Source organism: Chrysochloris asiatica, unplaced genomic scaffold (genome assembly GCF_000296735.1).
Source record: "Chrysochloris asiatica unplaced genomic scaffold, ChrAsi1.0 scaffold00016, whole genome shotgun sequence".
Lineage (NCBI taxonomy): Eukaryota > Metazoa > Chordata > Mammalia > Afrosoricida > Chrysochloridae > Chrysochloris > Chrysochloris asiatica.
The window spans coordinates 28,985,155-29,002,927 of NW_006408534.1; the positions used below are offsets into that span (position 1 = coordinate 28,985,155).

A 17,773-nucleotide genomic window follows, 5' to 3' on the forward strand; every position below is an offset into this window, starting at 1 on the left:
TTCCCTTTTCACTCTTCTTCCTGAGAAGTTTCAAGATACCACTGTTGGTTATTTTGACGTAACTTAAGATTTAACTTTTGACCTATTTCCTCTTTTGTCTGCTTATCCTGCTCCACAATCCCCGTTCAGGCCTTTTTTCTAGTTGGAAACAGTTCAGGGCCGGCTGTGGCCGTTTGGTTTTAATTGGAAACTGTCTCCCCAAATCTCGAGATCTGTGCACATGCACAGCAGAACCCTCCAAGAGTGGGGCTGGGGTGCCCACTAGCTCAGGCATCCCCACAGTCACCAGAATGGAGGTGCGCAGACAGCAAGGGACCAACGAACAAACACCAAAAGAAAAGAATGTCCACACCTCCATCTCAGTGGTTCTGCCAGGCGTCTGTGGCCTCTCAGATCCTTCCCCCATGTGGTCCCACCCAAGATTGTGGCCCCCGGAGCAGCCGACCATCCTGGACTAGAAAGCAACAGACCCCCTGCCTCTGCCAAAAATTCCCCCAGCTGCGAGCCCTCCAACTCTCCAAGCACTCCCCCACATGTGGTTCAGCGTTCTGGGACCATCCCCCGAGCCCGCTTGGTCGGGCATTCCGCGTTGCTGCTGGCGGAGCCCTCCGCTACACGTCCACTCGATCCGCCATCCTGTCTGTTCTGGTGAAATCTTTTGATGCACGTATCTACTTTCGTGGAGGTCCTTGTCATCTAGTTTGTCTTCTACTGTTTGTGTGCTTTTAGGTATGGTTGATAGTGTATTTATGCCATATATCATAGCCTCTAAGTTTGTCCCTATTTTTTCATTGATGATCTGTATTTCTAGGTTCTATACTCAGGTCTTTAATCTTGGTTGGGTTCCTTTTTGTATATAGTGTGAGATATGAGTCTTGTTTCATTTTTCTGCAAATGGATTTCCAGTTTTGCCAACAACATTTGTTGAAGAGACTATCTCTTCCCCATTTAATGTGTCAAAGGTCAACTGAGCACTGCTGTTGTTGTTAAGTTGAGGTGGTTCTGACTCATAGCAATCCTGTGTGGGGCATCCAAGGAATGGCTGGTGAGTTTAAGCCACTGATCTTGTGGTTCAAACGGACCTTGCAGTCCAGTGCTTTATCTCACAGCACCACAACTGAGCATAAGTGAGTGAATTCACTTTTGGGTTCTTAAATCTGTTCCACTGACCTTATTTTTCTTTCACTGTACCAGCACCAGACTGTTTTGACCACTGTGACAGTGTAGCAGGTTTTGAAAAGTGAGAGACCTCCTACTTTGTTCTTCTTCAGTAAGCTTTACTTATCCGGGGTCTCTTTCCAATCCATATAAAGCGAGCGATCAGTTTTTCCATCTCTTTAAAAAGTAATGTTGGACTTTCTCCTGGGATAGCATTATACCTATAGATCCTTTGGGTAGTGCTGACAATCATTTACTTTTTATATCCATTTTAAATCATTTCTGTCCACTTTTGTTTCACATTTCATTTTTGTTTCTTATGGATATATATCTTCATTAATTTCAATGAACATTCTTACTTAACATTCTGAAAAGCCAACAGGGGCAGAGGGAACCGTCAGACTGTCTCATAAAATTAATTTAATCTGCAATGAATTCATTTTCCAGTTGTAGAATTTCTTTAAGTTCTGTATTACTTTGTATGTCATGCTATTTTTTTAAATTTATGTCTATCCTTTTTATTTTGTCACTGTCCTTACCTATCTCTCTGGTGTTTTTGAATTTTTAAGCAGACTTTCCAGTCCCAAGAAGCACTTGGCTACCCAATCCCTTTATAGAAACAGGGGGGATTCTAGCACAGCAACTGACTTTTAAGTCATATGCCTCCTTCCATCAACATCCTGCACTTTTGAGCTGTGTCACTTTTATTCTAAAGGACTTAACTCCTGGATGATACTGTTGCTCCCACATTTTGGGCTCTGCAAGTTATTTCAGTCCTCCCTTCACTTAACATTTTTGGGCTTTTTCTTGTCTATTAAAATTATTATGTACTTAAGCCTGGTTATATCTTTTTATATTTCTTTCTTTGTATAATCGCTCAGTACTTTATGTTTGAAAAATAGAAGTATATCATCATCCTGACTGTAAGCCCTGTTGTTGTTAAGTGCCATGGAGTAGGCTCCAACTCATAGCACGCCTGTCTAGGATTTCCAAGGAATGGCTGGTGAGTTTGAACCACTTGTGGTCCAGGGCTTTATTTCACGGCGCTACACAAGAACTTTATAGTCCTGAATAGTATCTTCTAATATCCTAGTTGATTAGATATTTCAGTGGATTTTGGCTTTTGAAAATAAAAGACTGTCTGAATTTAAACTTAACTAATATCCTTGTAAATTACATTGTCTTTCACAGTAATACGCATACACATACATAGATAAGGCAACTTCAACAAGTTCGTACCAAATTGGAATTAAAAGATAAAAGAAGTTTTCTACGAGCTTTCTGAAGCTCTCTTGTGTATGTGTGTACATATACACATATCTGGAATCTCTGTAGGATATGCAACTACAAAGTAAACTATCAGCCGCTCCACAGGAGAGAAATGAGGCTTTCTGTTCCTGTAAAGATTTACAGCCTTGGAAAACCAATACAGGGTTCTCCATGAATTAGAACCAACTTAACAGAACTTAATAACAACTATTAAGATATTAAGAATATTTTTCATCATAAAATATTCCAGTGAAAACACAGAGCCTTCTTTACACAGCTGTTTGTTGTATTACCGAATTGGCTGTAGTTGACAAGAGTTCCTTCTACCAAATTTTCTTTCTATCATGTCATAGTGGGTCATAAGCACCAATAATTTCTCACATGCATAGTGATTAGGCCACTCCATTTTTTCAGAGGTGAATCTCTGTTAAGTAAAATAAAAATAAAATTTTGATGTTACCTTTAAAGACAAATAGTACTCTTAGATGACATTTTTCCTGCAGAATTAATACTATTAAAGTAGTCTCAATGGAGATATTGCCAGAAAGAACAAAGTCTCCTAAATAGGGAATGTTACATAATAATTAGTTCAGATAAGATGAGTTAAGGTTTATTAAGTAAGCCACTACTTTAGGGGCTTATTTACATCATTGAAATTCACCAGTCGCTACACAGAAACCCTACACAAGGTCGTTATGAGTAGGAACCGACTGGACAGCAATTAACAACAACAACAAATATGTAATCTCACTTAATCCTCATGGTGAATTCATGAGATAAAAAATATTATTTCTACTTTGGGGATAAAGGATACCCAGTTAGTAAGTGACAGTCTGCTCCCATGGAGTTTTATAGCCTTAGAAACCCTATGGGACAGTTCTATTCTAGCCTATGAGTTAGCACCTAGGAGTTAGCATTTACTAGATGGTAGTGGGTTTTGTCTTTTCAAAGTAAAAGACTGTCCAAGTTTAAACTCAGGTCACTAATTACAAATCCTAAAACCCCTGGTAGATTCCAGTCTTCTACAGTAATATGCTTGATTGCTGACATTCTTTGGTTAAAGCCTCCTTCCCCGCCTCACAATATATCTGTACATGGTATTTAAAGTGTTGTCTGAAGAGCAGTATAATTGTGGTTGGTCTTACTGTCTGCAATGTATGGGCACTATGTGGCAAAGGAGTGAGGATTAGAAATAAAATGCTGAAAAAATACGGGCAGCAAATAGCTGCATGTTTCAAACCTCCTTTCAAGATTAATCAAAGTGAATATTCCTCCCAATATTCCCAGTATCTAACTTTATTCTGTGGAGCAAAAACTAATTTTCAAATACCTGAAACAATAATAAATCAGGTCTTTGGAACCTGATAACCTTCGGCAATTTATCCTTGCTTAAAAGGAATTCTTGAGTAACCTAGGAAGGATAAAGAAAACAAGGATTAAGAATTTAAACTTTTTAAGACGCTTCTAAAATAAATGAACAGTTGAATTATTGGTTATTACCTCAGGGAATGGGAATCCCTCACAACTGCAAGCTTTTCTGAAAGTAAATTATACACCTATTATCAATAACATTAGGCAATTTTAGACAGACTCCAAAATCATTTCATTGCTCCCCCTCCAGTTTAATGAAGAAGGTCCCTGTGCAGTACCCCAAACAGTCATCAGGCTTCTCTTTGTTTAAGCTGCCTTCTGAGACAGTCTGCTTTTTTGATAGAATTTAGATAAGGATTTTGTAAAATAATTTGTTGCTGTTGTTCTTAAGTGCTATTGAAAACCCTTTAACTGTATAGGTTTCCAAAGAGGGGCTTGTAAGCTTGAACCACCAACCTTGGAGCTAGCAATCCAGTGCTTACTCTACAGCGTCACACCAAGACTCCATAAAATATTTTACTAAATTATTATTTGGTAAAAATTATGTGGAAACAATTCAATTACATGTATATAAAGTAAAATGGGTCTTAAAAAAACTTACTTCTTAATGCTGTTTTCTACTGCATTTAGTTGTCTACCCCGTTCTATAAGGTGCCACTCGCATGGACAGCAGTACTCATAATCATGTGGTTCACAATATTTACTACTTTTACATAATTTGCATCCATTACGTTCATGATCCTTAGATGAACCTTTGTGGAGACAAATAACTATGGTTTCAACACTTACATACATACATTTTTTTTGTTCCTTACCCAAATTTTCAAAAAGGCTTTTAAATCACTTTGGTTGAACAGAGTCAAGAACACCATGGTAATTTTTAGGCCAAAGCAGATCTTCAGCTCAATATTACTACTTTTTTTACCCCCCAGTACTCTTCTGTCTAAAAGTGCTAATTTAAATTTGAAATTATGCATTTACAATTATCCAAAATAAAAACTTCTATGGTTTATGTGGTTGTTGTTGTTGTTAAGAGCCATTGAGGTGGTTCCGACCCAAAGCGACCCTGTACAGGGTTTCTGAGGGCGTAAATCTTTACGGGAGTAGAAAGCCTCATCTTTCTCCCGCGGAGTGGCTGGTAATTTCGAACCGCTGACCTTATGGTTCGCAGCCCGATTCGTAACCACTATGCTACCAGAGTAGGAACATGCAAAAAAAAAAAAAAAGATGCAATTATTAGTATAAAAAACTTTCAATCAATAGAAAAATTCATAAAATAGTTTCGCTAAAAGAATATAGCAATTAAAATTACCTTGTATCGAGATTCCAGTTGCCTGTATAGTTATTTTTAAACTATACTTGAAACATGAACAAGTTATAACTGCAAGACAGGTGTGGGATACTAGTTCACTTTCGAAAGAAAGCACTGACTAGCTTCAACACTGTTTTGAGAATATGAATAAGTCTACACACTTGAAATCACCTAAAAGTGTCTTTATAAGGTATAAAAAAATATAGGATCACATCTGATCTATGTAAATATTTGTTTTCTTCCATAATTTCATGTATCATTTAACGAAATGTTAATGAAAACATATTTACACAATAAAGCAGAATTTTTCAAATAAACTAACATGATTTCCTAATTTCTTCCCAAAATTAATGAACAGTCTAAGCAATTCTCAATAATGTAGTAGAGATTAGTATATACAAAGTGTGTATCTTCATACACAGTAAAAATGCATTATAGGATCTCTAAGAATTATTTAAGTATATACTGATATATGGTTTCAGTTCCATTTTACTAAGACTTATCAGTCTATTATATTCTATTATTAAAAGGAATTTCTATATTGAAAACAGATGATAGTTTTATTATCTAAGTAATTTAGCACTATAATTTGAAACTGTACTTACTCTATATCATTTACATCATATTATTTCACTCAATAAACACTTACTATTGAGCATCCACTAGACACTGTGTCAGTTGTATGTGACACACTCCTAGCTCTAAAGAATATTCCATCTAGTGGGGAAAAAGATGTAAAAGACTTCAAAATGCTATTCATTTTGGTAAATTCAAAGTATGATGAGAAAAGGAATAAAAATGTGGCTATCAGGCATTAATATTATGAAGACAGTATTTCTTGTATTTGCTTACCTGGATGGGAACATACAGAGCAATGTGGTAGCTTTTTAACAACTTGTGCTTGTGTATCAGAGCAGCAAGATTCTTCATTCCACTGATTAAATCTTTAGTAGAAAATGATTTCATTAAGAAATAAAATAAAATAATGAAGTCACAAAAATGCCAGGTCTCAGGATTCAGACTATTCTGTTCCCTTTCAGCTGTCCACTTATTCTTTGGTGGTAAAGTTGCTAGCCCAACTTTCCCTGGGTCACACTCAGACTATGTACCAAAATTTTTTAAGAAAATAAAAATTATTTACACTTTCAAATGTATTAAAGAATCTTAAACTAGGCAGTAATAGGTGGGGAGAAAACTTGCATATACCTAGATCTCTTCTCTGTGTGTCTGAGTATAAAACAATGAAATCATGCATATGAACATTTTCTATACAAAAATAAGGGTGAAGGATAAATTATAAGACTAAATAAAACAGTATTCAAATGTTTTATTTAAATGGAATATTCCTTACTTAATGAAAAGTATTTATGAGGGGGCTTCACAAAGTCTGAGGAAAAATGAAATGAAAAGAGAATGGTATTTTTTCTCAAACTTTTTGAAGTCCCCTAATAGTACTACTGGCGTCCTGGTATGGCGCTGTGGGTTAATGCGCCACACTGCAAAGCCGTTTGAATTGCAAAGTCGGCGGTTCAAGATCACCAGCTGCTCCTCGGAAACCCTATACAGGGTCGCTATGGGTCGGAATCAACTCGATGGCACTTAACAACAACAACAACAATAGTACTACTAAGACTTCTACAAAATAAAAGTTAATTTTACTTTTGGCTAAATGAGATAGAAAACCAAAACAACTAGTTACCATCAAGCCAGTTAGGATTTACTGTGTGCGTGTGACCAAGTAGAATTGTACTCCCTAGTATTTTTAATGGCTACTTTCAGAAGTAGATTGCCAAGGCTTTCTTCCAATGTGCTTTTGAGTGGAACTGAACCTCCACTTTCAGTCAATAGCCAGGTATGTTAACTGTTCGCACCCATCAGGGACTACCACCAAGGGGATTGTTGTTGTTGTTAAGTGCCGTTGAGTCAATTACGACCCATAGCGACCCTGTATAGGGTTTCCGAGGAACAGCTGGTGAATTTGAACCGCCGACCTTGCAGTTCAAACGGCTTTGCAGTCTGATGCATTAACCCATAGTGCCACACAAGTACTCCACCAAGGGGATAGTTAGGTACTAAAAATAAAGTGTAAATTTTATGAATCATATTTCTCTATTTATAGAAGTTCAAGTTTTAATCAAAATCTAATTTAAATCTGCAGTTCACTGTATAGCATCTGTACTTAGAATAATTATCAAACTCTTGGAATTTCCAACTGCTTTGATACAAAAGCCAAGTATTGTTGTTGCTGGTGTTAGATGCCATCAAGTCGGCACCAACTCACAGCGACCGTAGGCACAACAGAACGAAACACTGCCCGATCTTGGGCCAACCTCACTACTGTTGTCAAGCTTGAGTTCATCTATAAGCTTTCTAAAAATTAACTACTGCAAATAACTATTGTGGTTGTTAATTAATATCGAGTTGGTTCTCACTCGCAGTGACCTTGTATAGGGTTTCCAAGGAGCAGCTTGGTGGGTATGCACTGCCGACTTTGAGGTTCAAATTGACCTTGCAGTCTAGTGCTTATCCTACCGTGCTATACTAGGACTCTCTGCAAAAAGTTTTTTGTTGTTAAGTGCTGTTGAATCAGCTCCAACTCATAGTGACCTTGTATCAGGTTTCTGAGGAGCGGCTCATGGGCTTAAATCACTGGCCTTGTGGTTCATAATCTAGTGCTGATTCTACAGTGCCACACCAGAAGTCCACTTCAAAAATTATAAATAACTCGGGAAAAAACTCAGTCTTAATGAATGAAAATTAGAATTAAAAAGCATTTTAAAAAGAAATGTAGTTCCATTATTTAAAAGTGTTAGGGTAAACATTTAATCAAAAGTTGCCAAAGTACATATACAGGATGTGTTCAATAGAAATGGTTTTTAACTTGTTACTGTCTTTTATATTACTCTTCACAATTTCCATATGATTTCGTAACTTTACCCGTATGTCTAAGTATACCTTTTCTTTCCTGCTTTGGCAAAGTAAGTACTGATGTCAATAATGGATTTTTATTGAAGTCTTAGATCTAGCAACAGTTTTATAGCTGAAAGAAAATATCATAAGTAAGAGTACAGTGATTTGAATATTTTTCATGGCCATTCCTTCTTCATTTCTACCAATTAACATTGCTTTTTGGTCACTCATCATCGCTACCTATTAGTTGTTATTAAGTGTCATCGAAGGAGTTCTGACTCACAGTGACCCTGTATAGGGTTTTCAAAGAGAGGCTGATGGGTTTGAACTGCCAACCTTGTGGTTAGCAGTCCAGTGCTTATTCTACAGAGCCACACTGGTATCCTCATTCATTTCCTTATTTACTCTATACCTTACCATCTTCAGTATTAATTTTACAAAACACTGCTTTCATCAAGTAACTATAAAGTGCTTTTAGATAGTACACAGTAAGTATAATTTCTAAGTTTCAGTATTTGAGGGAAGCTTCAAAAAGTTCATGGAAAAATCCTATTATCGTTTATTTCTATTTTCCATTAACTTTTTGAAGCCCCCTAGTATAGTATCATTATCTTAATGTCTCAAATTATTATAGAGTTAATTGATTATTTTTACATTATTAAATGTGTAGATACAGAATCAAGAGCAATCAGATAAAATTTTTGATCAGCTGTTTCTTATTATTAAATGTTTGCAATGTAACACAGGTATTTCATTTACAAAAAATCAGTACAACAACAAAGTGTAAAATACAAAACTACTTTAATGTCATGTTTATTTTCACTTTACTTTAAAACTGTATGAGATAGCCTGTAGCGAAATGCCTGGAGTTGTAAATGAATGCATTTGATATCACATTGATTATATTTATAGTGAGTCAATGATATTTAAACATATATGCAGTGTGGCTTAGAAAATATATTCTTATCCTTCCTTTGATAAGCTCTAGATTATATGAAAATAAATTATTTTAACATACAGACTAGTTTAAAAATATAAAATAATATTTTAGAATGCATACTTCTTTTTGTCATATTGATTATTAAGCTCAACAACATTATAAAGTCCAATTTCACAAGAAAAAGTAATTACTAGTTACCTTTGAAGTAAACTTTGCCCTTTCAAAGCTTGTATAAGTTTTAAAGCTTGCTCTTTCCCAACTCCTGGGACTCCCTTTCAGAATATGGGGGAACAAAATTCAAATGTTAATCACTAGACAATGGTTAAATACAGTATGATACACCCACTCAGTGAAAGATCCAAAAAATAAGGTATCACTCAGGTAATGTTAGGTAAAAACATCCAAGCAAGATACGCTAAATATATAAAAGAAAAAGAATAGCTTAAAGTATGATCTAGATTGTTTAAGAATAGCTTAAAGTATGATCTAGATCATAAAGTCTATATAACTGACAAACAAGCAAAATCCCACTGACAGTATTTATTTTGGGGGAGGAAGGGACAGAATTTTAGAGGGCTTTTATTTTAGTTTTATATACTTTGTTATATTTGTAAACAGGAAAAAGTAAGTTCATTTAATTATATGAATATTTAATATTTAAAGACACAGCCATCCATATATATCAAAGCAGAGTTTCACATTAACTCTTAAAATGAAAAAAATTAAGATAATTAAAACATGTCAGGTTTCAATATAAAATAAAACATATATTTACACAGCAGTTTCTGTTTTACATTGAGTCAGTTCCTATAAAATTGATGAATTGTTGTTGTTGTTAAGTGCCATTGAGTAGGTTCCGACTCATAGCAACCCTTTGTAGGGTTTCCAAGGAGCAGCTGGTGAATTTGAGCTGCCAACCTTTTGGTTCAGTGCATTATCCCACAGTGTCACACTAGGATGAATACCTGCCTTCACTCAGGATCCAACTACTCAAAAAGTAGCATATGGCACAGCAGAGGGCATGCAAAACCCTACTTCACCTCTCCAGTCTTTTTCTGTATCAGTTGTTAAATATTTTGAATACCACTCTTCTTGTATTAATATTTAGTCATATCTTAAATTTTTGAAGGCAAATTGCGTTAGAACATAATCTTAAAAATATTTAAGTAAAACAATGTAAAAAAAAAAAAGTGCAGCTTTGGTTAAATAGGATGGCGAAGGTCAAAACAGCAGAAGGCAATGCACAATGTAAACACCATCATAGTTAAAGTTGGTTTCTGTCAGTTCAAGTTTACAAAATGTTCTCAAATGCAATACTGAATGGTTTTGAGATTTTAACTATCATGTAATTATATATGGGAAGAAGCAGTCTTCTGTTTTAAAATGAAAATTATACTAAGGCAATTATTTTGGTGTTATTTATAATTTCCTTTTATTAATTTAGAAAAATTTTATTTTTTCATTTTGTCCACTGATAGAAATTAGGGTTAATAATTTTACCATCTTGTGATTTCTGCCTTTCCCCTAAGCTCAAGTGTAGAAAAAGAAAAGCCATTCTTCTTTAGACTATTCTTGGGGATAAAGGTATGCGGCATTTGGAAAGCGAAGATTGAGAGAGGATTAACAGGACATGATAGGACTGCACAGTAAAAGCTACAGTTTCAATCATTATATATTTTTAAAATAGGATTATCCTCATAATTCATCATCATTACTCATCTATTATGTCTATTTATTTAAGAGTACAATATTTTGCAACATAAGATACAAATAAACGTTTCATGAACAAAACTTAATTGAGTGATAAGATGTAGGCACAGGACAAATGGTTTACCCTAGTAATCATGCTACCCAGCAACAGTAATAATGAAATTGAGCATATGTACAAATGGAAAGCTACAATGAAGGCTGCAAACTTAAAAAAAAGAGGTAAAACAGTGAGAGAAAGTGGCACTGGTATGAATTAGAAAAGATTAATTCCTATAGTTCTTTAAAAGCTTAGTCAAGCTTGCTTGTGAATTTTTTGTATGAGAGCAGTGAAATGCAAGCTGTGGTACTTTATTCTAGTTTTTATGACTCAGTGTCACAATGAGTAGCTTTTGGAAATGCTCATATATTATATCTAAAATTGTATTTTAAATTAGATTCTTATTTAATCATATAACCATATTATATTTACATTTAGACAATATGTATGGTCCTAAAAGGCACATTCTAAGCAGTAAATGAATATGACAATTCAGTGTACCTTTGGAAGATAATCACAGCCAAGTAGTATTGATAGCCCAACCAATGCATCTCTATCCAAACCCAATTTACTCTTGATAGATGACATTGTGTAACACTCAACATGTGGGTCCTAAAAGAAAGTATAGCTTTAATTTAACCTTCAGAAAATAAACATTCATATGCACATTAAACAGCAATCCATCAAAGTTATCTATAAATGGTTAATTATTTCTAAGGAACCTAAGAAAGAAAATTATACTGATCATCAGAACCCACACTGAGTCTGACACATGACTATCTGGAAATAAGGTCATGGTTTCAAAAACAATAAACGATGAACTAAATCCATCACTCTTCACTTATCAACACAATTAGGTTCCATTATACAAATATCAGCGTTATGTGAAAATGGAGTATTTTCTTTTTTTCTCTTTTCAAACCATCTCTTTGCCTGTTTTGTTTTTTGTTTTCTTTTAAACTTAATAAGCACTGTACTGTTAGCTGCAAGGTTGATGGTTCAAACCCACAAGCTGCTCTTTGGCAATCCTATACAGGGTTGCTATGAGTCAGAATGACTCAGTGATACTTAAGAACAACAACACGAAATTTACTGATAGGCTCATCACTGTAGTAAGCTCAGTTATGGATTATTCCTCTACAGAGAAGGTTAAAAGGAACTAAGTAGTTTAAAGCTGGCTGTGACTACAGAGCCCAAGGCTTCACCTTCTTCATCTACAATAACTTCAGGCAACTCACATTTCCAAAAGCAGCTAACAAAGCAAATATGCAGGCATCCAAAATGTTTCCATCATGTTGTTGTTGTTGTTAGGTGTCACCAAGATGGTACCAACTCACAGTAACCCTATGCACCATTTTGTTGGGGCTTTTCCTCTTTTTCACCATAACTCAAATGCATCAGTTCCTCTATGGTCTTCCTTATTCACTGTCCACTTTTCACATGCATATGAGGTTACTGAAAATATCAAGGCTTGAATCAGGCACATCTTAGTCCTCAAACAATTTGCTCTTCAATACTTTAAAGAGGTTTTGTGCTGCAAATTTTCCTAATGCTATGTCCTTTGACTTCCTGACAACTGCTTCTGAGCAAAATGAAGTCTTTGACAACTTCAATCTTTCCTCCATTTATATGTTGTTGTTAAGTACTGTGGAGTCGGTTCTGACTCACAGCGACCCAGCACAGGGTTTCCCAGGTTGTAAATCTTTATGGGAGCAAAAAGCCTCATCTTTCTCCTGCGGAATAGCTGGTAGTTTCAAACTGCTGATCTTGAGGTTAGCAGCCCAATTCGTAACTATTATGCTACCAGAGCTCCTTTATATGGATGTGGCTTATTGGTCCAGTCATGAGGAATTCTGTTTTCTTTATATTGAGGTGCAACCTGTACTGAAGCCTGTGGTCTTTGATTTTTATCAGTAAGTATTTTAAGTCCTCTTCTCTTCACTTTCAGCAAGCAAGGTTGTATCATTTTGCAAACTGTTAGTGAGTTTTCCTCCAATACATTAGGACTGAAGGCCTCTTTTTGAAAATGGCTATCATCTTCTTGCCCATGAGCCAGAGTTTTATTTTTTGTGTCCAGAAAAGTACATCTTAATTTTATAAGGTTCAAAAATGTTTAAAAGGTATAAAAGTGAATACCTCCTATAATTATATCACCTAAATTTACCTATTAAGGAGCTCTGGTAGCGTAGTGGTTACGAATCGGGCTGCGAACCTTAAGGTCAGCGGTTCGAAACTACCAGCCGCTCCGCGGGAGAAAGATGAGGCTTTCTACTCCCGTAAGGATTTACACCCTCGGAAACCCTGTACAGGGTCGCTATGGGTCGGAACCGACTCGACGGCACTTAACAACAACAACAAATTTACCTATTGGAGTCCTGTTGGTTGTGCTGCTGTAGGATAAGCACTGGCCTACAAGGTTGGTTTTGAACTACAATGAGGCAGTTCAAACCCACCAGCCACTCTCCAAAAACCCTATACCAGGTTGCGATGAGTCAGAACAGACTCGGAGGCATTTAACAATAACAACAAAAGCTAACTATTGGTGTGACACTGTAGGAAAAATACTGAGTTGCTAACCTCAAGGACAGTGGTTCAAACCCACTAGCCACTCCTCTGAAACCCTACACAAGGGTAACTATGAGTTGGAACCAACTCGAGGGCACGTAACAAACAACACATTTACCAAAAATGAAGGTAAGTCCCGAAGTATTGCTTACAGATTCATAGTAATCTTTACTAAAGAAAAATATCAAAACATGAAGTATATCAACCCTAGATTGTTTCTTAACATATCCTTGAGCTAGGATCTGTACACTTCTGGAAGTGGTGTTTCCATCTCACTAACACTTCCCCAGAGAATTCTGAGCTCTGGGATTTACACCACACAAAAAAATAGTTTGGCATCTCGAGGGATTCAAATTATGTTCCTTTCAAAGGCTGAGTTGGGGAAACAAACAAATAGTCTATAGGGGAAAGATCACGGCTATAGGATGAAAGAAGCAAGACTTTTTCATGAAATTTTTGGAGGACAGTTCTGCTGGACCAATTAAATTCAAGGGAAACATGTCAGTTCACAAGGCTACATGAACTGTTTTTGGAATCCCAAATGGGGTAACCTTTATAGATTTTTTTTTTTAACAACACATAATGATTGGGGGCTTATTATGAATTGTTTTAAGAAAATTGAAAACTGCATTGGTGAGAAAAAGACCAAGAAAATCATGCCAAGGGATATTTTTCCATCACAATAAACCTGCTCATTCTTCCAGGGTAGCATGGATTGTCCTCTTGGAATTTTAATGGGAACCTTATCCCACCCACTGTACAAAACTAATCTTGTTCCTTCAGACTTCATTTTGTTCCCAAAACTTAAAGAACATTTCCAAGAAACATGATATGAGGTTCTTGAAGATGATAAAACTGCTGTTATGATGTGGTAAAAATTAAAGCGTGTAGAATTCTTTTGAGAAGGGTTAGAGAGATGGAAACACCACCGTCAGAAGAGTATAAACTTAGACAGAGGGTATGCTGAAAAACAGTAACTTCACATTTTGATAAAGATTTTTCTGATTTTTTATCAATACTTTTTGACTTACCCTCTTATATGTATTTCTAATAACTGTTTAGTATTCCATTATCTGAACTCTAAGGCTGTGTTTCTCAAAATAAGGACACTACTATCATTTTGGGAGGCATAGCAGAATTGTCTTGCAATATGTTTAGCTTGCCTGGTCACAACGTACCAAACATCTGTAGCCTCTCTTCCCTAAATCTTCATTATTACAACAAAATGCCCATGGCAATAGTTTATTTAACCATTTTAGCAATTATTGTGCTATCATGGGAGTCCTGATGTGGCGCTGTGGGTTGATGTGCTGGATGCAAAGTTGGTTTGAAACACAAGGTTGGTGGTTCAAGCTTACCTGTCACTACTCGGAAACCCTATACAGGATCACCATGGGTTGGAACTGACTCGGTGACACTTAACAACAACAACATTATAATGACTATTTTTGAATATCTCTCCTTTCATATTTGAAGGGTGTGCAAGAGAACAAGCTACTAAATGTAAAGCAATACATTTCATTTGTAACTTTGGGATATATAATTTAGATTGATTTAGTTAGTATTAGATCATGTAAAAACAAGTCGTGACCTTGTTTGGAATGATGTGGCAATAATATTTTGGTAATGTTGTTGTTGCTGTTAAGTGCCCTGGAGTTGGTTCTGACTCATACAGAAAATCCTATGTAGGGTTTCCAAGGAGTGGCTGGTGTGCTTGAACCACCGACCATGTGGTTCAAACCTACCTTGTAGTCTAGAGCATTAACACACAGTGCTACAGTTAATGCATAATTAGCAGTTGCTTAGGAGTCCCGGTGTGGCGCTGTGGGTTAATGCGCCAGACTGCAAAGCCATTTGAACTGCAAGGTCAGAGGTTCAAGCTCACCAGCTGCTCCTTGGAAACCCTATACAGGCTAGCTATGGGTCGGAATCAACTCAACGGCACTTAACAACAACAACAACATATGCCAGGCATTACATGAAAAAGGTGGTATGCATTAATTCATTTATTCATTGGACAATCCTTTAAAACCCAGAAAAAGAGAAATACCTTTGTATTCATAGTGAAATTCCTGTAAACAGTCTGTGCCCCATAAAGGAAAGCATCTCCATCATTGGTGAGGCAGCCATCTACATAACCATTAGCATTCAGGTAAGCACACATAGCTTCAGCTTCCCCAGCAGCTTGAACCCATGGAATGCCTAAGCACTGTAGCATATCAAGGCACTGAAAAGCAAAAGTACATGCAAGAAATCCAAGAATGATTTTATTACTAATTTGTTAGGTGTTTAACTTACTTACTTCTATGCTATAAGTAGACTCCTGGTGTGGTGCTGTAGGATAACCACAAGATTGGTAGTTCAAATCAACCTTGGAACCAAACAATCCTTGGAAACTCTGTACAGGGTCATAATGGCACTTAACGACAACAATGTGCTATACACAGCAATGGGAATGTGGTGGTTCTGAAAGGTAAACACTGGACTGTTAACCACAAGGTCAGCAGTTTGAGTACACCAGCTAGTTGCTCCATGGAAGAAAGATGAGGCTTTCTGCTCTCCTAAAGAGTTTCAACCTTGGACTCCCCAAATAGGGTTGCTATGAGACAGAACTGACTCGATGGCACTAAACAACATTTACGTGCTTTAAAAATATTTAAAAAAAAAAAGATATTTAAGAAACACTTGGAAATTTGAACTCCGAATTTGGTAGCATTATGGAATGATTGTTAAAACTTTAGGTGTGATAACAAAATTGTATTATGGCTACATATAAATATATAATTGTATTTTAAGTTTCTATTATGAATTGGGTGAAGATTTACAGAGTACATCAGTTTTCCATTCAATATTTCATAAATATTTTGTTCTATGTCATTGATTGCATGAATTTATCCAACTTCTTCCCTGTTTCCCATTTCCATTCCCTCTTCTTTCCTAATACTTCTGGACATTGTCTTTGGGTAAATACTGCCCTTTTGATCTCAAATGGTAGATTATTCTATGGTAAGCATACCTCACTATTATTAATGTTCACTTCATCTGTAGTATGGCAGAAAACTGAGTTCAGTTCCAGACCCGAAGGATAAGGACCGTACTTGAGACTACCAGTCTCTATCAGACCAGTAAGCCTATTGTTTTTTATGATTTGGGGTTTTGTTCCACATTTTTCTCCCGTTCTATCTAAGACTTCCTAATGTTATCTTTTAGAGCAGTTGGTTGCTGGGAACCATCTAGATCTTCTGGTCTCAGGGTCATGGAGGCTGATGTTTGTGTTGTCCATTAAACTACTGAACTGTTTCCATGCATTTCCAGCTTCTTCAGTCTTTTTATCCTCCAGATGGGGAAAGACCAATAGTTGCAACTTAGATGGTTACTCACCAGTTTTTAAGACCCCTCTCAGTACTCATCAAAGTAGAATGTGGAGCAATGTCTTTGGGGCTATGTATGTCAAATGATACTCGTGTCCCCTAAGACTATGGTGGTCTTGAACTCCTAGGCCTAGTGACTAATTTCCTAAAACTTCCTCTATCTATATACATGCAAATATATATTTATAATATAGGTTATGGAGACATTATCTTTTAGAGAAAAGGTACTGAAAATAGAATAAAACATGTCTGGGCTTAGTACAAAATAATATAGGAACAGTAGAGTGCACAGAGTTATTAATGAAATAAGATTGGCCATGGGCTGGCATTTTTTCAAATTGGTGATGGGTTATTTTTGTATTGATTTAATTTTTTTCTGTAATAAAAAGTTTTAGAATATACAATGTCAAAAAGTAATTCATATGCAATTTCTTTTTTCTTTTAAATGTGGTATGTAGGATAAGTACGGGACCACAAGGTCCGTTTGAACTACAAGGTCAATAGCTCAAACTCATTAGCTGTGCTCCTTGGAAACCCTACAGAGGGTTGCTAAGAGTTGGAACTAACTCAACAACACTTAACAACAATGATAACATAACATCTTAAGATTATGTAAATGTCTTTAAATTATTAAACACGTGTATATTTATATCTTAGGAGATCTGGTAGTGTAGTGATTACAAGTCAGGCTGCTAACCTCAAGGTCAGAAGTTCAATACTACCAGCCGCTTCATGGGAGAAAGATGAGGCTTTCTGCTCCCATAACAATCCTACAGCCTGGGAAACCCTATACAGGATCATCATGAGTCAGAACTGACTCCACGGCACACCACCACCACCACCACAAGTATATCTTTAAAACTACAAAACTATTTTTCTCAGTAGAATATGTACTATTCTAAAGAAGATGCTATTATATAATTTTGGCATATGGCCTTAAAGTTCTCTGTTTTCCTCATCTTGGCCCCCTGTACAATATTAAACTGGCATGTGGTGGAAATACAGTTGCTGTTGTTGTTGTTAGGTACCATTGAGTCGGTACCAATTCATAGCAACCTTATGCACAGCAGAAGGAGACACTGCCCGATCCTGGGCCATAAGCATCATTGTTGCCATACTTGAGTCCATCA

General features: G+C 36.2%; 1 protein-coding gene across 1 annotated transcript in view; it reads right to left on the reverse strand.

Annotated features, from left to right (window-relative positions):
• Positions 1-17,773, reverse strand: part of GEN1 (GEN1 Holliday junction 5' flap endonuclease) — a 47,325-nt gene that overhangs the window by 11,251 nt on the left and 18,301 nt on the right. Inside the window, exons 3-10 of the mRNA XM_006835313.1 lie at positions 15,323-15,499; positions 11,209-11,319; positions 9,159-9,232; positions 5,963-6,054; positions 4,400-4,550; positions 3,928-3,964; positions 3,758-3,838; positions 2,721-2,851 (exon numbers count right to left, since the gene is read on the reverse strand). Coding sequence (XP_006835376.1) covers positions 2,721-2,851; positions 3,758-3,838; positions 3,928-3,964; positions 4,400-4,550; positions 5,963-6,054; positions 9,159-9,232; positions 11,209-11,319; positions 15,323-15,499 — 854 coding nt within the window. The remainder of the gene's footprint in view (positions 1-2,720; positions 2,852-3,757; positions 3,839-3,927; positions 3,965-4,399; positions 4,551-5,962; positions 6,055-9,158; positions 9,233-11,208; positions 11,320-15,322; positions 15,500-17,773) is intronic.